The sequence below is a fragment of the Jaculus jaculus genome, chromosome 20 (assembly GCF_020740685.1).
Source record: "Jaculus jaculus isolate mJacJac1 chromosome 20, mJacJac1.mat.Y.cur, whole genome shotgun sequence".
Taxonomy (NCBI): domain Eukaryota; kingdom Metazoa; phylum Chordata; class Mammalia; order Rodentia; family Dipodidae; genus Jaculus; species Jaculus jaculus.
This window is the reverse complement of record NC_059121.1, coordinates 11765892-11788526: the sequence shown is the minus strand read 5'-3', so window position 1 is coordinate 11788526 and position 22635 is coordinate 11765892. Positions and strand designations below refer to the sequence as shown.

Below are 22635 nucleotides of genomic sequence, written 5' to 3'. Positions count from 1 at the left end.
CCTCCAGTAAAAGAAGCGATCGCCACGGCCCCAAAGGAGGCCTCGCGCAGAGCAGGCCTCAGCCAGGGCCCCGGGTCGGCCGCGTTGCCAGGGCGACACTTCCGGAGAGCCCGGCGCCTGCGCAGTCGGCTCCCCAGGCCCCAGCCGCCCCGAGAGCATGCGAGTTGCGCGGAAGGAGGCTAGACCTGCCCGGCGCAGTGCATTGGCTCGTGGGAGCGCGCTCCTCTCGCGCCGCCGCGCGTGCCCGCCGCTCTTCCCCGGCTCGTTCGCTGACGCGTCGTCGTCGTCTTCGTCGTAGACGTTGGTTGGGGAGGGGGGCGGGAGGCGGGAAGGCAGCGGAATCGGGATGAACAGCGGCGGCGGCGGCGGCTTCGGCTTGGGTTTAGGCTTCGGCCTTATCCCTACGGCGGTGATTCAGGTGACGAACCTGTCGTCGGCGGTGACCAGCGAACAGATGAGGACGCTTTTTTCCTTCTTAGGAGAAATCGAGGAGCTGAGGCTGTACCCGCCGGAGTAAGTGCTGCAGCTCGGCTGGGGAGGGGGAGGGGCGCGGGCGCCTTGGGGGCCTCCGCTACTCCGAGGAGCGCGCGTGCGCGGCGCCGTCGCCGCCATGTTTGATGAGGGCACCTGGCGAGGCCCGCTGGGCCCAAGCTCTCCACCTCGTCGAGCTTTCGGAGGTTTAGTCTCTGCACCGAAAGCCTTACAAAGAAATCACTAGCTTCTTTTTCCTCGTGCCTTCTGTACTCGTGGCCGGTTCCCGGCCTTCGAATTCAGTGTTTTCCCATTCCGCATCCCTTGTTTTCCTTCCCGAACTTAAGATGGCCACGGAATGGTAAATGCCTGGTTTGTGCTCTGAACATCGTGCAGAATGCAAGAAGAAGCATACTCACTCAAGTCTTGGTGTCGTGCAGTTAGTTCCGGCGAGGGATTGCCTGCAGCTCGCGACTAGATGGAAATAGGGCTGTTTTTGTGCTCCAAGGTGACTTCAGACTGTTAGCATCCCTTTAAAAAAAAACAAAACCGAGCCCAATCACATTCTTAAAATTGAAGATGTCGTCCATTCGCCTCTCTGGCAACAGCTTAAAAAAACGTTCCTCCTAAAAAGATCGTCCAGACCCAGAGCGTTCAAAAAGTATGAATGAGGCCTGGCGTGTTGGTGCACGCCTTTAACCTCAGCACTCTGGAGGCAGAGAGGTCGGAGAATCGCTTTGAGTTCGAGGCCACCGTGAGACTACATAGTGAATTCTGGTCAGCCTAGCCTAGACCTAGAGTGAGACCCTACCTTGGAAAACAAACAAAAAGTACGAATTAGTGCGTTGCTGTCTCTGAAGTCCAGATTTTTCGTTTTTTGTTGTTTTTTCGAGGTAGGGTCTCACTTTGGCTCAGGCTGACCTGGGATTCACTATGTAGTCTCAGGGTACTTTGAATTTATGGTGATCCTCCTGCCTCCCGAGTGCTGGGATTAAAGGCGTGCGACACCATGCCTGGCTGGTTATTTATTTATTTATTTATTTATTTTGAGGTAGGGTCTTGCTCTAGGTCAGGCTGACCTGGAATTCACTATGTAGACTTAGGGTGGCCTCGAACTCACGGCAGTCTTCCTACCTCTGCCACCTGAGTGGCTGGATTAAAGGCGTGCGCCACCATGCCCGGCCCTAAGTCCAGATCTTAACTGGCATCTGCATGTCGCGATCACTTCCCAAGTAGTGTATTTTAAAATAGTAAATTCCCATATGCAATATTATCTAATCATGGTTTCATGTTCTTAGCATTCTTGCCCTCATAAGTTTTTTTATTTACAGTATTTTGGTCATTAACGTCAAAGACTTTTGGAAAAAAGGGAATGTAGTTGACCAGGATTAGATGGAGAGAAGAGACGGATTCAGTGGAGGAGGTGTTGGGAGAGAGGGAAAAGCAAGGTGGTGGGAGGGATTATGATCAGGATACATTGTGTATATGTATAAAGGTTGTCCATTAAAAAAAGTTGAGCCTAGTGGAGTGGCGCATGTCTTTGATCTCAGGCAGAGGTGGGAAGATCACTGAGTTCCAAGTCAGCCTGGGCTAGAGTGAGACCCTACCTTGAAATCCCTCCCCCAACCCCCCTCAAAAAATTTAAGATTTTGCATTTAATTGACTTATTTCATAGTGATGAATATAGAACTATTTAATTTCTGTAAGTAGATACAATGCCATTGCATGTTAATACAAGTTTTATGTGTTTGGATATTTAAATGTTACTTACCTCTTTTTACTTTTTTTAATGCATACAGAAAAATTGAGATAATACATTGAATGCTTATCTCAACAGTGTTTCCCTTCATATGTTGTTAGTTGATTTTTGGGATTTCTTCACTTGTCTAAGAATGCCTTTTTGTATCTGCTGTGTCTTCAGAGACCATGTATTACCTTTAGTGATCTAGAACAGACCTCTCCTTTACCTTTAAAAATGCTTAAATGAGGGCTGGAGAGATGGCTTAGCAGTTAAGCGCTTGCCTGTGAAGCCTAAGGACCCCCCAGTTCAAGGCTCGATTCCCCAGGACCCATGTTAGCCAGATGCCCAAGGGGGCACACACGTCTGGAGTTCGTTTGCAGCGGCTGGAGGCCCTGGTGCGCCCATTATGCTCTTTCTCTGTCTGTCGCTCTCAAATAAATCAATAAATAAATTGCTTAGAGGACATTGACATTTTGTCTTGTGGAATTGCCTATAATCTCAGTTTCTAGAGATTGTTTTGTCTTGATGAGATTCAAGCAAATTACTTTCTTTTTTTGATTTGTGCAGATAGGGTCTAACTCCACCTCAGGCTGACCTGGAATTATGTAGTCTCAGAGTAGCCTTGAACTCATGGCTATCCTCCTACCTCTGCCTCCCGAATGCTCAGATTAAAGGCATGCGCCACCACACCCAGCTCAAAATACATTTTTTTACAAGAATATTGTCTTAAGTGCATGCATATACAATTTGACTGATTAATCCTGGCAATGTCATTTTGAATATCTTATTTAATTTTGTTGTTTTTTGGAGGTAGGGCCTCACTGTAGCCCGGGCTGACCTGGAATTCACTATGTAGCCTTTAAATATCTTATTTAAGTTTTGAATATGTTTTTAGCCATCTTCTAATTACTCAACCATCCTTTTTCTTTCTTTCTTTTTTTTTTTTTTTCTTTCGAGGTAGGGTTTTGCTGTAGCCCAGGCTGGCCTGGAATGTACTATGTAGCCTCAGGGTGGCCTTGAACTCATGGCGATCCTCCCTACCTCTGCCTCCCTAGTGCTGGGATTAAAGGTGTGTGCCAACATATCCAGCTTTGTTTGTTTTTTTAAAAAATATTTATTTACTGAGAGAGAGAGAGAGAGAGAGAATATGAATGAATATGAGTGTACCAGGGCCTCTAGCCAATGCAAATAAGCTCCAGATGCATGCGACACCTTGTGCATCTGGCTTATGTGGGTGCCTTAGGCTTCACAGGCAAGCACCTTAACTGCTAAGCCATTTCTCTAGCCCTTGTTTGTTGTTATATTTTATTTGTTTGAGAGAAAGAAAGAGGGGGAGGGAATGGGCACTCCAGGACCTCCAGTCACTGCAGATGAACTCCAGGGTCTCACTCTAGCCCAGGCTGACCTGGAATTCACTGTGGAGTCTCAGGGTGGCCTCAAACTCATGGCGATCCTCCTACCTCTGCCCCCTGAGTGCTGGGATTAAAGGCGTGTGCTACCACGCCCGGTAGGATGTCTTCATTAAAAGAAATATGTCACAGGATTTTCTTCATTCCCAACATAATGCCATTGTTAGGGCTGAAATTTGGGTTGGGATGGCCTGACGCCTAAAGAGGAGTAGGCTTAAAGGCTCTACCACTTTAGGACTGACCTCAGGGAAACTCGGTTTCTTTTCTACCAAAAGACTTATTACCTGGGAGCTAAAAGTTAAGAGTTGGGCTGGAGAAATGGCTCAGGAGTTAAGGTTAAGCCTTCCTGAAAAGCCTAAAGAGCTGGGTTAAATTCTCCAGTACCCATGTACCAGATCACCAAGAGGTATAAACATCTGGAGTTCGTTTGTAGTGGCAGAAGACCCTGGCACACCCATTTTGTCTGTCTCCCTCTCTGCTGGTAAAAAAATGAAAAAATATATTTTTCAAGTCTAAAGCTCTTTGTCTAAACATGGAGTTACTTTGCATTAAAGTAGAGCAAACTAATACATGGCAAAATCATGGCATTAATTATATAAGCCAAACAGAATTCCCTACTTTCCCATGTGTAGTATTTGAGCCTCATTCTTACGGCAGGGTACTGTTGCCTTTATGGAGGTTTTCTTTTCCACAATGACATCAGCAGTACCTTGACCTTATATTAAGGACAGTTTTACAGAGTAAACAGTGTAATAAGCACATCAATCAGGACTTTCTGCACTGTGCATGTTCCCATGTACCCTCCCTCCTACAAGTGACAAACTATGAAAGGGTAATCCTGTTTCTAATACTGGAGATTGTACCTGTACAGTTTTTCTTGTTTGCTGGTTTCTTGCTTCTCTGATAAGTTCAAAGGTCAAAGAAGTGTCAATTACTTAAGCTTACTTTGTTCAACAAAAGTACTGGAATAATACAGCTACTTTGTTACTTTTTTTATGAGGCAAGCCCAGCATACTGGCCTTTTTAAAAATGTGAGATAGATAGATAGATAGTTAGATATGTATATATATATATATATATATATATATACACACACACACACACACACACACACACACACACACATATACATACATAGAATGAGGGGGAGAGGGAGGGAGAGGGGGTGGGGGAGAAAATGAATATGAATATGAATGAATGAGTATGAGAATTGCTCTGCCAGGGCCTGCAGCCACTATAATTGAACTCCATATATGAGCGCCACCTTGTGCGATTGTGTCATGTAGTGCATCTGGCTTACTTGGGACCTAGAGAGTTGAACATGGATTCTTAGGCTTTGCAAACAAGTGCCTTAACCGCTAAACCATCTCATCCAGCCCTGCTTTGTTACTTTTCAGAAATTTCTTTATATTAAGCAAGCACAGAGAGGGAGAAGGGATGTGTCAGGGCCTCCTGCCATTGCATGCACCACTCTGCATCACACCGGGGCCTTTAGGCTTTGCAAGCAGTTGGCTATCTCCCAGCCCTCTGTTACTTTTTGTTGCTGTGGCAAAACAGCCAAAGTAAACAGAAAAGAAATGTTATTTTGGCTCATGAATTCATGGTTTCAGCCTTTGATTCACTGGCTCTAATGCGTTCAGGCTTATAGCAAGCAGAAATAATGGTGGAAAACTGTAAGAGAAAGTGGCTCACTTAATTGTGACAAGAAGGCAAAGAGGGAAGGACCTAGGGACAAGGCTAACTCTTCAGAGGTACCCCTAGTGACCTGCCTTCTCCAGCCAGGCCTGACCTCCTGAGAGCGCGCTCAGCTGTGGACTCTTGACTGCATTGTTGCATTGATGAAGTTAGCACCTTTGTGATCCTGTCAGGTTGTTGATGCCAGCATGAAGATCAAGCCTTTTTGTGGGATTCTTCATACCCAAACCATTATAGCCTTCTTAAGGAGAACAGACACAAAGAAACATCTGTGGTACAGTGCCCTGTCCGACTCTTTTCGTTTGCTTGTGCTTTCCTGTGGTCCTGCATATGTGCTCATTGTAATGAAACAGTGATGAAAGGACTCATCCTCTCGGGGTAGACCTTGTCCCTCATCTGTATCGAGCATCTTTTGTATTACTGTGCTTTAGAATAATATTTAAATACTATGCTATGTCTTGTGTGGTTTTGAAATTCTATTACATATTGGCGACCCTTATTTTTTATTAAAAATGAAAGAATAAACTTGGAAATATTCTCAGCAGTGACTGGTAGGCCTACTGGCATTGTGAACAGTTAATGAGGAAGTCTTAACAGGAGAAGAAAGGAATGTTTCATGGGATAGTAATTTTATATATAAAATATTTTTGCCTGTGTTTTAGGTTATATATACATACATACATACATATGTGTGTGTGTGTGTGTGTGTGTGTGTGTGTGTGTGTGTATATATATATATATTTTTTTTTTTTTTTTTGGAGGGAAGTAGGGTCTTGCTGTAGCCAATGCTGACCTGGAATTCACTATGTAATCTTAGGGTGGTCTTGAACTCATGGTGATCCTCCTACCTTTGCCTCTCAAGTGCTGGGATTGAAGGTGTGCCCCACCACGCCTGGCTTAGATTGTATTCTTTTTCATAGATCTTTTTTAAAAAAATTTTATTAGCATTTTGTATGATTATAAAAAAAATCCCATGGTAATTCCCCCCCCCCACACTTTACCCTTTGAAATTCCATTCTCCATCATATTACCTCCCCATCTCAATCATTGTACTTCCATATATACAATATCAACCTATTAAGTACCCTCCTCCCTTCCTTTCTCTTCCCTTTATGTCTCCTTCTTAACTTACTGGCCTCTGCTACTAAGTATTTTCATTCTCACGCAGAAGCCCAATCATCTGTAGCTAGGATCCATATGAGAGAGAACATGTGGCGCTTGGCTCTCTGGGCCTGGGTTTTCATAGATCTTTAAAGGAGGCATACTAATAAAATATTGGACACACCACTAACAATATTGGCTTTTGGAAAGATTATAACTAATTAAATGAAAAAACAAAATGTCCAGTTCAGGCCCCAGATTTACAGAATTTGGCTCTTTTGATGTTTCCACTTAAAACTCAGTAAGACTTTATACAGAAACAAAAGTTGACCCAATAAATGAGGTCATACCATATCTGCTGAATTTAGCTATTGCTACTTTTGTTGGAGGCCAGCGCTTAGACAAAATGGAACATGAATCTTGTTAAGAATTAATACTGTACATCAGGGGCTGGAGGGAGAGCTCAGCAGTTAAGGTGTTTGCCTCGGTAGCCTGATGACCTGGGTTTGATACCCCAGTACCCATGTAAAGCCAGATGCGCAAAGTGGCACTGCATCTGCAGTTTGTTTACAGTGGCTAGAGGCCCTGGTGTGCCCATTCTTTTGTCTCTCTCTCTCATTTTGGGGGGGGGTTGAGGTAGGGTCTCACTCTAGCTCAGGCTGACCTGGAATTCACTATGTAGTCTCAGGGTGGCCTCGAACTCACATTGATCCTCCTACCTCTGCCTCTGGAGTGCTGGGATTAAAGATATGTTCCACCATGCCCAGCTTGGGTCTCTTCTCTTCATTGCTCTCTGCTTGCAAATACATAAAAATATTTTTTAAAAACCTGAACATCATGAGGTGTGGTGGTACATGTGAAATTCCACTTGGAAGTCTGAAGGTGAGGTAGTGAGTGAGTTCAAAGCCATTCTGTACATCATGGGACCCTGTCTCAAACCAACAATGACAGCAAAAACTGTAGGTTCAAATTAGATTTTAGTAGGGTGGATAAGTGGATAAGGTATTCACCACTCAAGCCTGTGTATCCAAGTTCATTCCTCAAACTCTACATTTAGGGTGCGGTGATGGCTCAGTGGATAAGGCATTCACTGCTCAAACCTGCCATAAAAACGTCAAAATCTGTAGCCTGGCGTGCTGCATGCCTTTAATCCCAGCACTTGGGGGAGGCAGAAGTAAGAGGATTGCCTAGTGTTCGAGGCCACCCAGAGAATGCAAAGCGAATTCCAGGTCACCCTGAGCTAGAGTGAGATGCTACCTTGAAAAACCAAAAAAAAAAAAAAAAACCTGTGCCAGACATCTCTAGTCTCAGCACTCTGATTCCGAGAAGGGAGGTAGAGACCAGAGACTCTGCTGGGCAGCTTGAGGCCAGGGCAGTGAAGAACAGCAGAGTGAGACTGAAAGAAACGACACCTTAAAAGATGGAATGGTGGGGATTGACCTAAAAGCTGTCCTCTTGCTTGACCTACACACATGCATACACATAAAATTAAAAATAAATTATTGGCTGGAGAGAAGGCTCAGCAGTTAAGGCACGTGGCTACAAAGCCTCACGACATGAGTTCAATTCCTCCGTACCCAAGTAAAGCCCAATGCACAAAGTGGTGCATGCTTCTGTAGTTCATTTGCAGTGGCTGGAGGTCCTAGTGTGCCCATTCTTTCTGTCTTTCTCCTCTCTCTCTGCTTGCAAATAAGTAAACATATTTTTAAAATTTTTATTTAAAATGCTAAACCTAGAAGTCAGATGTGTGGTTTGGTGTTTAGTGGTAGAGTACTTGCCTAATGTGTGAGGACCTAATTTTGAATCCTAGTATTTCAAAATAAGTGCTGTGCATGGTGGCACATGCCTTTAATCCCAGCACTCAGGAGGCAGAGGTAGGAGGATCAGTATGATTTCGAGGCCAAAATAAAGCAAATCTGTTAGTTTAGATGAAATTTGTAAATATAACTGATAAAGACATTTTAGGGATATGCCATCTGTATGAAGGCTTGCTGCTGCTTTATATTTTAGTCTTTTTTTTTTTTTTCAAGGTAGGGTCTCACTCTAGGCCAGGTTGACCTGGAATTCACTATGTAGTCTCAGGGTATATTTTAGTATTGTAATTTTAAAAATAAAAGTCACTTCTCATAGGGGCTGGAGAGATGGCTCAGTGGTTTAAAGCTCTTACTTGTAAAGCCTACTGGCCTGGGACTGATTACCCAGTATCCATGTACAGCCAGATGCACAAAATGGTGCATGTGTCTGCAGCTCATTTGCAATAGCAAGAGGCCCTGTCATGGCCATACTCACATGAATAAGTACATTTGTTTTTTTATTTTGTGTTTGTGTGTGTGTGTGTGAGAGAGAGTGAGAGAGAAAGAGAGAGAGAGAGAGAGAGAAAGGGGGAATGAGAATTGGCATGCCGGGGCCACCAGCCACTGCAATTGAGCTTAAGACACATGCCATGTTGTATACCTGGCTTACGTGGGATCTGGGGAGTTGAACATGGATCTTTAGACTTTTCAGGCAAGCGACTTAACTACTATGCCATCTCTCCAGCCCAGCAAATACATTTTTTTAAGTTGCTACTATTGAAAAGCTCAGTTATTTCCGTTTTTATAAAGTAAGTGTAAAGTTGGGCTTTGTTTCAATAAAGGTGATAGGAGATGGAGACTAAGGAAACGGCTTAAGAGCCGAGGGTGTGTGTGGCTCAGTGGAAGAGCTCCTGCTCCCCATCATACAGGCACTACAGAAATGCGCCTGCTGAAAGCTGTGAAGCCAGTGCACCTTCACTGTGCTCCATGACTCACTGTTCAGTTCCTGGGCATCTCAGGTCTGTGGAGCCTTTACAAATTAAGCTGAGTTACTTTGCCTGTAGATATCAAATTTAAAATGAAATGAACTTTAACTGGGGCCATCTGGAATGGGGTAATCATAAGTTAGGATGACTCACTCAGGTTCTCCTCCTTTCACAGAAGGGTCTCTCAGGAAGTATAGCTGTTAAGTAATGCCTTGGCAGGCTCTTGAAAAAAATATATATATTGCTTTTTTGAGGTAGGATCTCACTGTAACCCAGGCTGATCCGGAATTCACCATGTAGTCTCAGGGTGGCCTCGAAATCATGGTGATTCTCCTACCTCTGCCTCCCAAGTGCTGGGATTAAAGGCGTGTGCCACCACGCCCGGGTCCTCTTGAAGATTTTTGAGGCTAGATTGCTAGGGTTTTAGTAGGTCATTGTAATCAGATTTGTGTATCCAGTTGCAAAAGGATAGAAGCTGTTCCCATGTAATCTCATGTAGAAGCAACATTGTTTATTAAAAAGATATTGATAAATTGAAGACTCAGTGCCAGAGTGACTACAGAAGAGCCAGGTTGAATGGGAAGTGGGACTGGGTGGCAGGTGTTGGCAGTCAAGGTGACTCTGTCAGTCTCCTTGGTTGTCAGTGTGTCTACCATGTCTTTGTAGGCATGGTCTGTGCTCCCTCATTATCCAACACATGCTGCTTTCCCTCCCAGCAGAGGAATCTTCATTGTTTGAGCTCATTTGCTTGTTTAAGCCTGACTACCCAAATTATAGCTTGTTGATCAGCCAGTTAAATGGGCTCTTGTGACAGGTGCTTAATCCCTTGTGGCCAAGGAAACATTTTGATATAATGAGGCTTTCATATAAAGAAATTGTGCTAATGGTTGTGCTGAAGCTTCATGGGCTATCTATGCTGCCCTGGTGGAGGGGTACCTCACTAATCACAATGCTATTTCAGGATGGTGCACACAGCATTTGGAACTCTCATCTTGAAGAAATGTAGTAGTATTCACAGAGGGAGAGCATCTAATTCCCTAACCAACAACAGGTACCCAGACCATAGTGCTTGTGTGACTAGGTGAAGAAGGAACGGGAATATAAGGGTACCTTTGAGGAACTTTTAATCTGTGGAGTGATGTGATACCATTTAGAAGTTAAGAATTGAGCACTCTGGCAACTTTTGTGGAAGAGTATTAAGAAGGGATTGAAATTGGGCCAAGTGTGAAAAGCCATTGTAATAATCCAGGTGAGACTCACACATGGCCTGAATTAAGGTATCAGCAATGAGGATTCTGAAAGATAATGTGACAAGTAGTTGGGAGATGTCTCAGGAGGACAAATGACCATTTGGCTGAGGAGGCTGGTAGGATCAAGGATGATGTATTTGGTCAGAAACAACGCAAATAAATCCTCACTTTGACCCATTATTTCTTACACTAACTTGGTGGGATGGGGAGCTCTGCTCATGGGTTCTCTGGGCTGAAACAGATTTCTTCTTTTATTTATTTTTATTTGTTTTTGTTTTTATTAACAACTTCCATGATTGTAAGCAATGTCCCATGTTAATGCCCTCCCTACCCCCACTTTCCCCTTTGAAACTCCATTCTCCATCATATCCCCTCCTCCTCTCAATCACTCTCCCTTTGATTTTGATGTCATGATCTTTCCCTCCTATTATGATGTGCAGGTAGTGTCAGTCACTGTGAGGTCATGGATATCCAGGCCATTTGTGTTTGGCGGGGGGGAGCATGCTGTAAGGAGTCCTACCCTTCCTTTGGCTTTTACACTCTTTCTGCCACCTCTTCTGCAATAGATCCTGAGCCTTGGAAGGTGTGACAGAGATATTGCAGTGCTGAGGACTCCTGTCACTTTTTCCCAGCATCATGATGCCTTCTGAGTCATCCCAGGGTCACTGCCCCCTGAAAAGGGAGGGTTCTCTACCAAAAGTGAGAGTAGCATTAATATATGGGTATGAACATTAAGAGTAGTGTTTACTGGGAAGTTTGATAAGCATAGTATGTACATTTAGCCAGACAGCAGCAGATGTTATACCCTTAGGCTCATGACTACCCCTGTTGTAGGTTTTCAGTATCAGGGATGTATTCCCTCCCTGGAGCAGGCCTCCAGTCCAATTAGAGGGCAGTTGGTTTCCATCATGACAGACGTGTCACTATTGCACCCTTTGGCTCATTTGTCCTGTCTGGCAAAATTTAAGGCTTGCAGTGTCCACTGTTGAGTATCTTCACTGGTGTTTTCTCTTTCTCCCATTGAACTACATGCAGATTGGCTTCTTCCAGCTTTCTGTCAGCTGCTCTACATACATGTAGGAGGTTATCAGCTCAGCTGCAGCAGGATTTCGCAGTGGCCTTGCAGCCCAAGTATGTGGAGTCGTCAGCAATAGGGCCTTACCATCTATTCCTAGTGGGAAACCAAGGGGCCTCGCCAATGGTGTATAATGTTTTGGGAGCATCAGGGACCTCCCTGGCCAACAACTCACTGGAAGGTATCCCATCCCTGGCACTGAAAATTTTCTAGCAACAATCTATGGTTCCTGAGTGTTCCATTGTCCAAAAAATTAGGTTTCCATATGATTTATTTATATCCTCTTAAATTTTTTTTTTTTCTGGGTTTTCGAGGTAGGGTCTCACTCTGGCCCAGGCTGACCTGGAATTCACTATGGAGTCTCAGGGTGACCTCGAACTCACGGCAATTCTCCTACCTCTTCCTCCCCAAGGGCTGGGATTAAAGGCATGCCCCACCATGCCCGGCTTCCTCTTAAATTTTGATTAGCCCTCCTTCTACCTTTCCTTTATCCAATCTCTTCCCTTGACCTCACTTGGGCTTTTTTTTTAAATCCCCATTAATCTATTATTCTATTTACATATATACAATGCCATCCTATTAAGTGTCCCCTCCCTTCCTTTCTCTTCCCTTTATATCTCTTTTCTAGCTTACTGGCCTTTGCTACTGAGTTTTTTTCCTGCTCACAGAGAAGTCCAGTTATCTGTAGCCAGGATCCACATATGAGAGAGAGCATGTGATGTTTGGCTTTCTGAGCCTGGGTTACCTCACTTAGTGTAATCCTTTCCAGATCCATCCATTTTCCTGAAGCAGATTTCTTGAACATTGCTGGCTACTTTGGCAGAGGAAAAGAACCAGCTAGTGATTATAAAGCGTCTTCAGAATTACCGAGTAGGCATATGGGTTCTGCTCATATTTAATGGACCAAAGCAAATTACATGGCCATACCTAAGTTTAAGAAGCAGAAAAATGGAATTTTACTGAGTACTTTGATCTTTGGAAATCTTTGGTGAGCAGCACAGGTGACACACACTGATGACTCCAAGCTATCAGACTAGAGAAATTGATGGGCATTTTTAACTAAGATAGGAAATATAGGGAACAGGGCAAGGCTGAAGGAAGGAGGGTAGTGAATGTATGTTGATCTTCGTGAATCAGGAGTGCACCAGTGTGTGATTAATATTTAGCAGGCCCTTGGATCTGTGAGTTAAGAGGTCAGGACAGTCCTGAGTTGGAGACAGGATAATGTAAAGGTAGAGAGTTAAATCTGGACAGGGCGTTTACTTCTGTGACAGTTCATGAAGACTTTTCTTTGGGACTAAAGGTGTGCACCACCACACCTGGCTGTGAATACATTGTATCATGCTATTTGGCTAATAGCATAACTGTATCTAAATTTAACCATTGCAAGTGTGTTTATAATGGGTCTACATTTAAAGATATATTCGTTGCTATGTTTGAGGAATTATAGAAAGGCTTTTTTTTTTTTTTTTTTTTTTTTGAGGTAGAGTTTCACTCTAGTCCAGGCTGACCTGGAATTCACTATGTAGTCTCAGGGTGGCCTCGAACTCATGGTGATCTTCCAGCCTCTGCCTCCAAGTACTGGGATTAAGGGCATGCATGCAGCACCACACCTGGCTTTTAAAACGGTTGTAGAACTAATAAGTAAAGAACAACTGTGTATGCTTTGTGCCTGTGTGAGTGGGAGGGGTATGCTGGGTTGGACCCTAAGCCTTATGCATGTAAGACATGTATTTTGATCCCTTGAGGTTAGGAATGAGATACTGGATTTTAAATCCTAAAATAGCTTTTTAATAGTTTTGAGATTGTGTTCACTTTCCAGACCTGATTTGTAAACCAGAGTAAGTTACTAACTATTCTTGTATATTGTCCATTTGTGCTGTAGATTTGTTATTTATTTCATTTGGATGTTTTTTTCCTGGCAAATGCAGTTGTGAACTTTAATGAGATAGATTGATATGGGGGTTGCCCAAGAAGTAGTATGTTTTGCAATCTAACAAGATCAGATCATATTACAGACAAGCACCTTTCAATGTACTGGTTCCTTTGTTACTGTACATTTGCCTAGATGGAATTGAATCAGTTGGACTACACTCTCCTGTTTTGCAAAATAAATGATGTAAAGTTTTGTTTGTAAAAACCTTGTCTGGGGGCTGGTGGGATGGCTTAGCATTTAAGCACTTACCTGTGATGCCTAAAGACCGTGGTTTAAGGCTTGATTTCCCAGTACCCTCTTAAGCTATATGCACAAGGTGGCATATGCATCTACAGTTTGTTTGCAGTGGCTGGAGGCCCTGGCATACCTGTTCTCTATCTGCCTTTTTCTCTATCTCTTAAATACATAAGTAAATAAATAAAATCTTGTCTGGAAAATCACATTTGTTAATCATCTCTAGCAAAAAAAATTACACAAGTTGTGCTTAGTTAAGATTATGTAAATACGTAAGAAAGAATGAAATTTAAATGAAAATAATACAACCAAGCAAATGTTTATTGATCCAATTGTTTTTCTTTTTGTCTTGCAGCAATACACCTCTTGCTTTTTCCTCCAAAGTATGTTATATTAAGTTTCGTGACCCATCAAGTGTTGGTGTGGCCCAGCATCTAACTAACACGGTTTTTATTGACAGAGCTCTGATAGTTGTTCCTTGTGCAGAAGGTTGGTATCTCACATGCTTTTCCTATATTAATCTCTGTTCTGTCTGTTACTATAGCCTTTTGGCTGTCCTAGAAATTAGCAAGTATACAATACTCTTAATGTCAGTGTGTGTAAACACTTATGCTTATGTTTGTGAAAACATGAATGAAAATTGGAGAATAAAAGAATGTAATAGAAAGTTAAATGGAAGTAGTCATTTATTATATATATAGTTGAGATTTTACAAGTTAATATTTAAAATATTTACAAGGTATTTGGCTTCTCTAGTCAATCTGCAGATAGTAAAAAGAAACTTTCTGAAATAAAAATCCTAGAGTTATGATACGTAAGTAAGCATATACCCATAGATACAGTTTTTTAATAATTTTCCAAAGAAAAAACTGTATGTATATGTTTTGCCACATTGGGGTTGTGATATTTATATTTATTAGAAGGCAATTAAGTTCATTTTCCATATATCCTCTTAAAATAATTCATCTTAATTTTTACTCTGAAACTTTTGTTTCATTTTTAGTGTAATTAATTGCTATGGTACTGGAATATTTTTGCCTTATTTACTTCCTAGGGGGAGGGTAATTGAAAAAAAATCATGGAAAGAAAAATTTAAAGCCCCCATTAAGGAAACAGCTGCCAAAGATAGGAGCAGGGCCAGAGGTCATATAGTTGCTTAAATTTTGGGACTTAAACTGTTTTAAGAGCTAACGTTATGAAAAATTTTTTTCTTTTTTTTTATTTTTCTTCGAGGTAGGGTCTTGCTCTAGTCCAGGCTGACCTGGAATTCACTATGTAATCTCAGGGTAGCCTTGAACTCACAGCGATCCTCCTACCTCTACCTCCCGAGGGCTGGGATTAAAGGCAGCTCCACCATGCCCAGCATTGATAACTTTTTTCCAGAGCTGCTCACATATAATTTCTGCTGAATTTTGACAATTCTGGTATATAACTCATTTAGAGCACTGATTGGCATGTATTCATGGATGGTAAAATTGAGTTATAAATTTAAATGTCCATGGAAATAGTTATTTTTCTGGTAAATTTATATCATGAAAACTGACAGTTTAATGGGTTTCATAAGTAATTTTTACAATCTCTTGTAGTTACTTGGTTAACACTAAAAACTTAGGGTATCATAAGAAGTTTGCTGTACTTTCTGGGTTTTCTGATTTCTGAATGCTTGTTTTAGACAGTTGAGAGCATTGTAAGACACAGTGATGTCAGACTGGCAGCTTTGAAGTCATAGAACAGGACATTCTGAATTTTAAAAAATGATAACTTTGAAAACATTTCCTATGTCTGTGTTTAGAGTAGATAGAGAAAATAAAAATGAAGGTTAACTATTTGCTAAATATAATCTTAGCTGATGTTTAAAAGTGAGCTAAAAAATTAAGAGAATGAACTAGGGGAGGAAAAAAGTATTTTTCCATACTTTATACTGAAGTTTTATAATGTAGGTTTATTAAATTGGAGTATGGTGCCAGGTAATTATACCACCAGTGGCACAGTTAGGTCATTACTGAATTGGAAGAATTTAAATCATTGTTGGAACCTTGCTGTGTTCCCATAGATTAATCTATCAGAGAATCCCTAACTTTGATTAATCATAAATACTCAAGGTTATGGGCATGAAAAAGTTCCTTTTATGGTTTACCTGTTAGAGATGAATAAAAGAACATTCAGTTATAGGTCTTAAGATATTTTTAAAACTCCCTATTTGAGATAAAATTTTACCTTTTGTGTATATGCAAATTTCAGCATGCTTTTATTACAGTTTAGTTGTAAATAAAGTGAACATATCAAAACTAGCCTGTTAAATAACTGGTACTAGAAAATGATTGTTGGTGCCCATTTTTTAGTAGTTAAATATAGGTGATAACTTTATGGAGCCTGAGGATTTCACAGCTGTTAAAGTCTGGCTGTATGCACTGCCAACAGAAATAAGGCAGATATCAGAAAGGATTTGAAATAAAGCCAGGGAAGGTGCTGATAGAGGAGCCTGCAAGAGCAGGGGTGCTGTGGTGCTGTGGGCGCTCGACCCACGCACTGCATCTGTCCTGTGTCGTAGAAGCAGCATCTGACAGGAATGAGAAAGACCATAAAAGAAAATGTTCGTAAGAGCTTTTCAGTTTGCCGTGTTTTAGTTCAGATAGTAATGTGAGAAGATACTAAGATGTTAAAAGTGATGTTTGATGTGCAGTGGGTTCATACCTATTAAACAGTAATTATTGTTAATAAAACATGCCATTTCAAAATAAAATATACTTTCATTATACTTGTCTAAATATGACCTCTTTTTGTTGCGTACATTTCAGATTTTTTTATAAATGTTAACACTTAGAGAAGATAAGGTTAAACATAACAAAGGTGTCAGCTTAATCATCAGTCTTAACTTTATGTCCACATTTTCTGGTAGATGGATTTTGACTATTAATTTGGTTTTGTATGTTTTCTCTATGTGATATTTGTGCATTATTAGATGACTAGACTGGCCAAGGCAGACCTGTTTACACTTGCCTGAGTTAGGCACTGTTTGCCATGCCACTAAACCTGCCGCCAAGTGAATCCTTCATTGGGGAAATGAAATCGGAGTCTGAACCGCAGAAGATGGACGCCCTGTCTCTGTTTTTTTATTGTTTTACTTTCATTTCTTTTTATTTTGTCCCTTTTTTTTTTGTTTCTGTTTTTGTTTTGTTAAATCTCTTTCACTTTAACTTGTGAGCTGGTTTTCCAGTTCTTTGTAAATGGTATTCCATTAAGAGTTCATAATGTGTTGCAGATTATATTGGGAGATGATTAACAGCGAAACCTTAAGTAAACTAAATTTTTGTTCAGTAAGTTAGACTAGAGTATTGTGACAAGTTTAGTGTATTTTGAATTGCTGTTTCTAGACTTATCAAGGTACATTTGTTCTTGGAACATTAAAACACTTGTAAGAATCTTAGGAACACAAATCTGGTCTCAGTGCAACATTTTTGTAGGTTTTTTTTTTTTTTCCAAGTGTACATCTCTCATAGAAACCAGCTGATGGCTTCTAAGCTTCATCCTTCCCCCAGAACTGTAGGCATATAAAATCATCAAGAAAACAGTGCACTTCTTTGAACATTCTGGAGGTAGGGGAAGGGCCTTTCACTATTAAGATGGTATTCATTTTACAACCTTTTCCCTTGTCTTATGAAGCCTTTTGTTGCCTATGTGGGGAATGGAGAAACTATTGACTCTTTATTTGCATGCTTTTTTTTTTTTTAATTTGATAGAATTTTTGTTGAAACTTTGATGAGGGTTACTAGCTCTTCAGTGGCTTTTGAGTTAGGAGTCATAGTGAGAGATGTTTGTCTCCATTTTCTTTGAAGAGTGGTTTGGAGAAAATGTCAAATGCTTTTTTAAAGAATAAATTTGAAAGCCGGGTGTGGTGGTGCACACCTTTAATCCCAGCACTGGGGAGGCAGAGGTAGGAGGATCACTGTGTGAGTTCAAGGCCAGCCTGGGGCTACAGAGTGAGTTCCAGGTCAGCCTGGGATAGAGTGAGACCCTACCGCAAGAAAAATAAAACCACAGAAAGAATAAATTTGATAGAATTATGTTTTGGAAATTAGCAATGGAACTTTTTTCCAAAAGTGCCTTTAGTACAATCACAAAATCATAGTGAGCCTGTGGTGTTTTACTGATTGCTAGGAGGTTATTGTCATGAGAGGCTGTGAGCATTTGACAGCTACTGATAGAACTGAGACTTAATAAGCCTACGAAGTCAACTTTTGGCCTATGTTGAATCCCTTTTTTGTTTGTATAGTCTCTTGATAAGTGTGGGTAATTTGCTCTATTTATTGCCAAATAATTCCAAATTTGGCACATTATTAGATTGGAATTCATATTTTTACATATATAAATTAGGACAATGAAGCACAGGGTTTACACCTCAAGACTACAGTGGATTTATCAAAGGTGTTCAGGTTTAAACCTTTTACAAATAGCATCTATTTGTAACAGATAAAATGAATGCAATACCAATATAAATAATATAGTATATATGTGGTAGATATATATGTTAATGCTAATAATTAATACATATACAGTAGTCTATTGTTACTTGATATCTTCCGTAAGGTCTACCTTGTTTATCTTTATGCATGTTAAGGAATTTGTTCTCCAGAATTTATATTGACAGAATAAAATAACTTTTCAAAATTAAATATAAATTTATGTGTTCAAACCTAGAGTGTAGGCATTTGCCAAAATTGCCACTGTAGTTTTATTCTGTTCCTATAGATAATATGTAACCATTATTTAAAGCAGATTTAAAAATCCAGCTTGAATTCCATCCATGTTTAGAGATTTTTTTCAGATAGTATTGTGTACAGACTTAGCTCTGTGCATCTGGTTGTTTAAAGTGGGATTCTTACCACTGAAACTAGGCATTATTCCTTTGAAAATTTGTTACATATATTCCAGCTTAGTATGATTTTTTAATGCAGCTTTAAAATTTGGATGAGTTCATAATAGAAATGGATAGCTAATTACTACATGAATTCTAAATATATCTACATAAATCACCTTTAAGAAATATGTTTTTGCTAAGTAGATAAAGTAAAAGTTGAAGTATACCAAATTAATTTTATTTCAAAGTAAATTTTTTCAAGTTGCATGCAATTTTTCCTTAGTTTCCAGAATTATTTAATAGTATTGTTAGTATATGTAACAATCATAACCGACCTTTAAGCATTAACTAGTCCACTGCAGATAAGTATATACAAATGAGATATAAGAGTTCATATTTTAAGAAGTTTCCTGAGATGAGGAAAAATTTTAAGTTATTCTCACCCATTTAGGAATTCCCTAAGGCATCTTTGGGATCAGATCCTTTTTAATGATGTTGATGAGATGCCTTATTAATAGGACAGGCACTGGCTTCTTTTTAAATTGAAGCTGATTACATGATCAGGTTTTTTGTTTCTTATTTGCAATTGGAGTCTTCTGGAGGGTTATTGGAATTGTTTGCATCACAAGTAGGTAGTTTCAGAATAGAAGCACTCATTATGGAACAAGAGTTCAATTCGCACATATTTGTTTTTTTTCTTTTTCTTTTCTTTTTTTTGACTAATTTGGTTATTTGCCATTTCTGGGGATTAAACTTTAAAAAATGTTCTTCTTTTCTGTATCTGATGTTCTGTGTGCTATTAGTGATGCAGCCAACACGAACGGTTGTCATGTGTAACACAACTTTCGATCACCGCGAAAACACCGTCCTGGGAAAGCGTCCATGCTTGATATCGTTTGGTTCATGAACATTAAGTTTCCAGTACAGGTGACCCATAGCTCAAAGTGTTAAATAATTGTCTACATTATTCAGTTTTTAAAATAATATTCCATTAATGAGATTGTTAGTCTTTGAAGTTTTGCTCACTTTTATTTTTCCTAATAGAGCAGGATAAAAGGAAAGACTTATGTTCTTATTTGTTTTTTATATGGATCTGATAGATAGATTCATTTATTGTTATTATTTTTTAAGTGCAAGGGTAATTGTAAAATCATAGTGTAAAGTTGGTGTGGTGTTTCTGCTTTCCATAATGTTTGAAACTTGCCTCTGCAGGTAAAATCCCAGAAGAATCCAAAGCCCTCTCTTTATTGGCTCCTGCTCCCACCATGACAAGTCTGATGCCTGGTGCAGGGTTGCTTCCCATACCAACGCCCAACCCCTTGACCACAGTAAGTACTACAAACCCATATGAAAGGGGCAGACACTGACTGTGAGTTCTCAAGGTTTAAACAAATCTCACTGTTTCAACAAATCAGTGATAACATGGGAAAAAATAAAACATGAATTCTCTCCACAAAAATGATAGCAATTATATAACAGGTCCAAAGTCAAAATAATTTTGGGGGGGATTTTTTTGAGGCAAGGGTCTTGCTCTAGCCCAGGCTGACCTGGAATCCACTCTATAACTCCAGGTTGTTCTCTAAACTCACAGCAGTTTTTCTGTCTCTGCCTTCTAAGTGCCGAGACTAAAGGCATGAGCCACCATACCTAGCCATTTAATTAAAAACAAAACAAAAAAAAAAACTTAAAAAAAATATTTGCGAGGGAGGTTAGGCAGATAGCGAATGGATGTGTCAGTGCCTCTAGCCACTGCACAGGAACTCCAGATGCATGTGCCTTGCACATCTGGCTTATATGGCTTCTGGAGAATCGACCCTGGGTCTTTTGGCTTTGTAGGCAGGTTCTCTTAAGAGCTAGCAACCAGTCTATCTTCTCCCCTCCCTCTAGCATGCCCAGCTGAAATAACAATATTCTAGGTAGTACAGTGAATTGGAAATTCAAGACAACTTCAGTACAGGTGGATGAAAACCATTTTAAAAATGACTCTGTTGATTATGGAAAAAAAGTATCTTAGAGATACTGATAACAGAAAATAAAGTAAATTGAAAACATGGTAAAAGTACTTTTCTATTTTTTAATGCAGACTTAAACAATAATTAATGTCTCCTGTGATTTTAAATTCTGAGATCATCTATCTCTTCTAGTTCACATTGACATTAAAAATAACATGTTCCAGGGCTGGGGAGGTAGCTCAGCAGTTCAGGGTGCTTGCTTGCAAAGCCTGCTGGCCTGTATTTAGTTCCCCAGCCACTCATGTAAAGCCAGAAATTTATTTGCAGCACCAAGATACCCTACCCACCCCTCATCCCATGCAAATGATTTTTTTTTTTTAAAGAGGCACATGTATTTGTGGTTTGTTAAAAAATAATGGATTCTGCACTCATGTACTGATGACTGATTTACTAATAATCTACAGGTTATTTAAGGACTTTTGTCCTTTTCCTACAGTAGCACAAGGAAGAGCTCACTGGTTTTGGTTTTCTTTGCTTTTTGTCCATTTCACCTTTATTTATTTATTTTTTTTTTTTGGTTTTTCGAGGTAGGGTCTCACTCTGGTCCAGGCTGACCTGGAATTAACTCTGTAGTCTCAGGGTGGCCTTGAACTCATGGCGATCCTCCTACCTCTCTGCCTCCCGAGTGCTGGGATTAAAGGCGTGCGCCACCACGCCCGGCTTCCATTTCACCTTTAGTTTGTGTATGCTGGCAATTTCCCTTTACCACCTGGTAGAACAGTAGCTGCAAATGAATTATTTAATTTCTTCCTCCCCTCCCCCTGAGGTGGGATCTGTCTTTATTTAGCCCAGAAAGAGAAAGAGAAAGAGGGTGGGGGGAGGGAGAGAATGGGCACACCAGGGCATCTAGTCACTGTAAATGAACTCCAGATGCATGCCCTGCCCTTGTGCATCTGGCTTACGTGGGTCCTGGAGAATTGAACAGGGATCCTTTGGCTTTGCAGTCAAAAGCCTTAACTGCCACGTCATCTCTCCAGTCCTCAACATGACAATTCTAACTAAGGCCATTCAAACAAACACATGTAAGAAAATTCTATACTTAATGCTTGATGCAAATAGTATGACTAGAAGGTTCTAGGAACTCAACCTTTGCTTTTTTCTAGGTAAATTGGTTCTGTTTCCAGTAACACTATTTGTGGAATATTCTTACAACCTTGCCCCTTAAGAAGCAGCTATTTATTTTTAGTATTGGTTGTAAAAGTGGTATTAATATAAGGTAGTTAAGAAAATGTTATCTTTTAAGACAATGTGACCTCAGTCTTAATGAATCAGATACATGTGGCTCAAAGTGAGGCGTCTTCATTTTCTTCATGCTGTGTAGTTGTAGCCCTTGCAAGCTTACAGAATAGTGATTTTTGAATACTAATAGGAAAATGTCACTGTGTGGTATTTATTTGTTGATTTACTTTGTTTGTAGCTTGGTGTTTCACTTAGCAGTTTGGGAGCTATACCAGCAGCCGCACTAGACCCCAGCATTGCCACACTTGGAGAGATCCCACAGCCACCACTCATGGGAAATGTAGATCCTTCTAAAATTGATGAGATTAGGAGAACAGTCTATGTTGGAAATTTGAATTCTCAGGTAACTTAGAGGAAACCACTGGAAGTAGCACTTATTTTTTCTTCTACCTAAACTTGTGTCAGTTGATAATGTTCACCTTGAATTTAAAAGATAAGATGTGCTCAATTAAAGTGTCACTCTGCTTCCTCAGACAACGACAGCTGATCAACTACTTGAATTTTTTAAACAAGTTGGAGAAGTGAAGTTTGTGCGGATGGCAGGTGATGAGACTCAGCCAACTCGGTTTGCTTTTGTGGAATTTGCAGACCAAAATTCTGTACCAAGGGCCCTTGCTTTTAATGGAGTTATGTTTGGAGACAGGCCACTGAAGTAAGAAATCCTCAACAAGAAATTTTAATGATTTTGGAAAAAAAAAAAAAACCTTTAATGAATGTGTGTAATTAAAGCTTTCTTTTTAATAGTAATTGGCAGTTTGTGAAGGAAGACTGAAGTATAAATGAAATGAGGACATTTTAGCCCTTAAATTCCTAAAGCTATATTTGAAGACATTTA

The 22635-nt window shown here is 40.4% G+C and overlaps 1 protein-coding gene across 2 annotated transcripts in view; it reads left to right on the top strand.

Annotated features, from left to right (window-relative positions):
• The first annotated feature begins 254 nt into the window (after positions 1-254).
• Srek1 (splicing regulatory glutamic acid and lysine rich protein 1) overlaps positions 255-22635 on the top strand; it is a 41383-nt gene continuing 19002 nt past the window's right edge. The window contains exons 1-5 of one of the 2 annotated variants that reach the window (XM_045138928.1): positions 255-513; positions 14047-14180; positions 19762-19877; positions 21979-22143; positions 22274-22452. In XM_045138928.1, coding sequence (XP_044994863.1) covers positions 347-513; positions 14047-14180; positions 19762-19877; positions 21979-22143; positions 22274-22452 — 761 coding nt within the window. In that variant the 5' untranslated portion in view covers positions 255-346. Of the gene's footprint in view, positions 514-14046; positions 14181-19352; positions 19477-19761; positions 19878-21978; positions 22144-22273; positions 22453-22635 lie in introns of those variants that run through there. The other variant, XM_004671187.2, reaches the window with a different exon arrangement.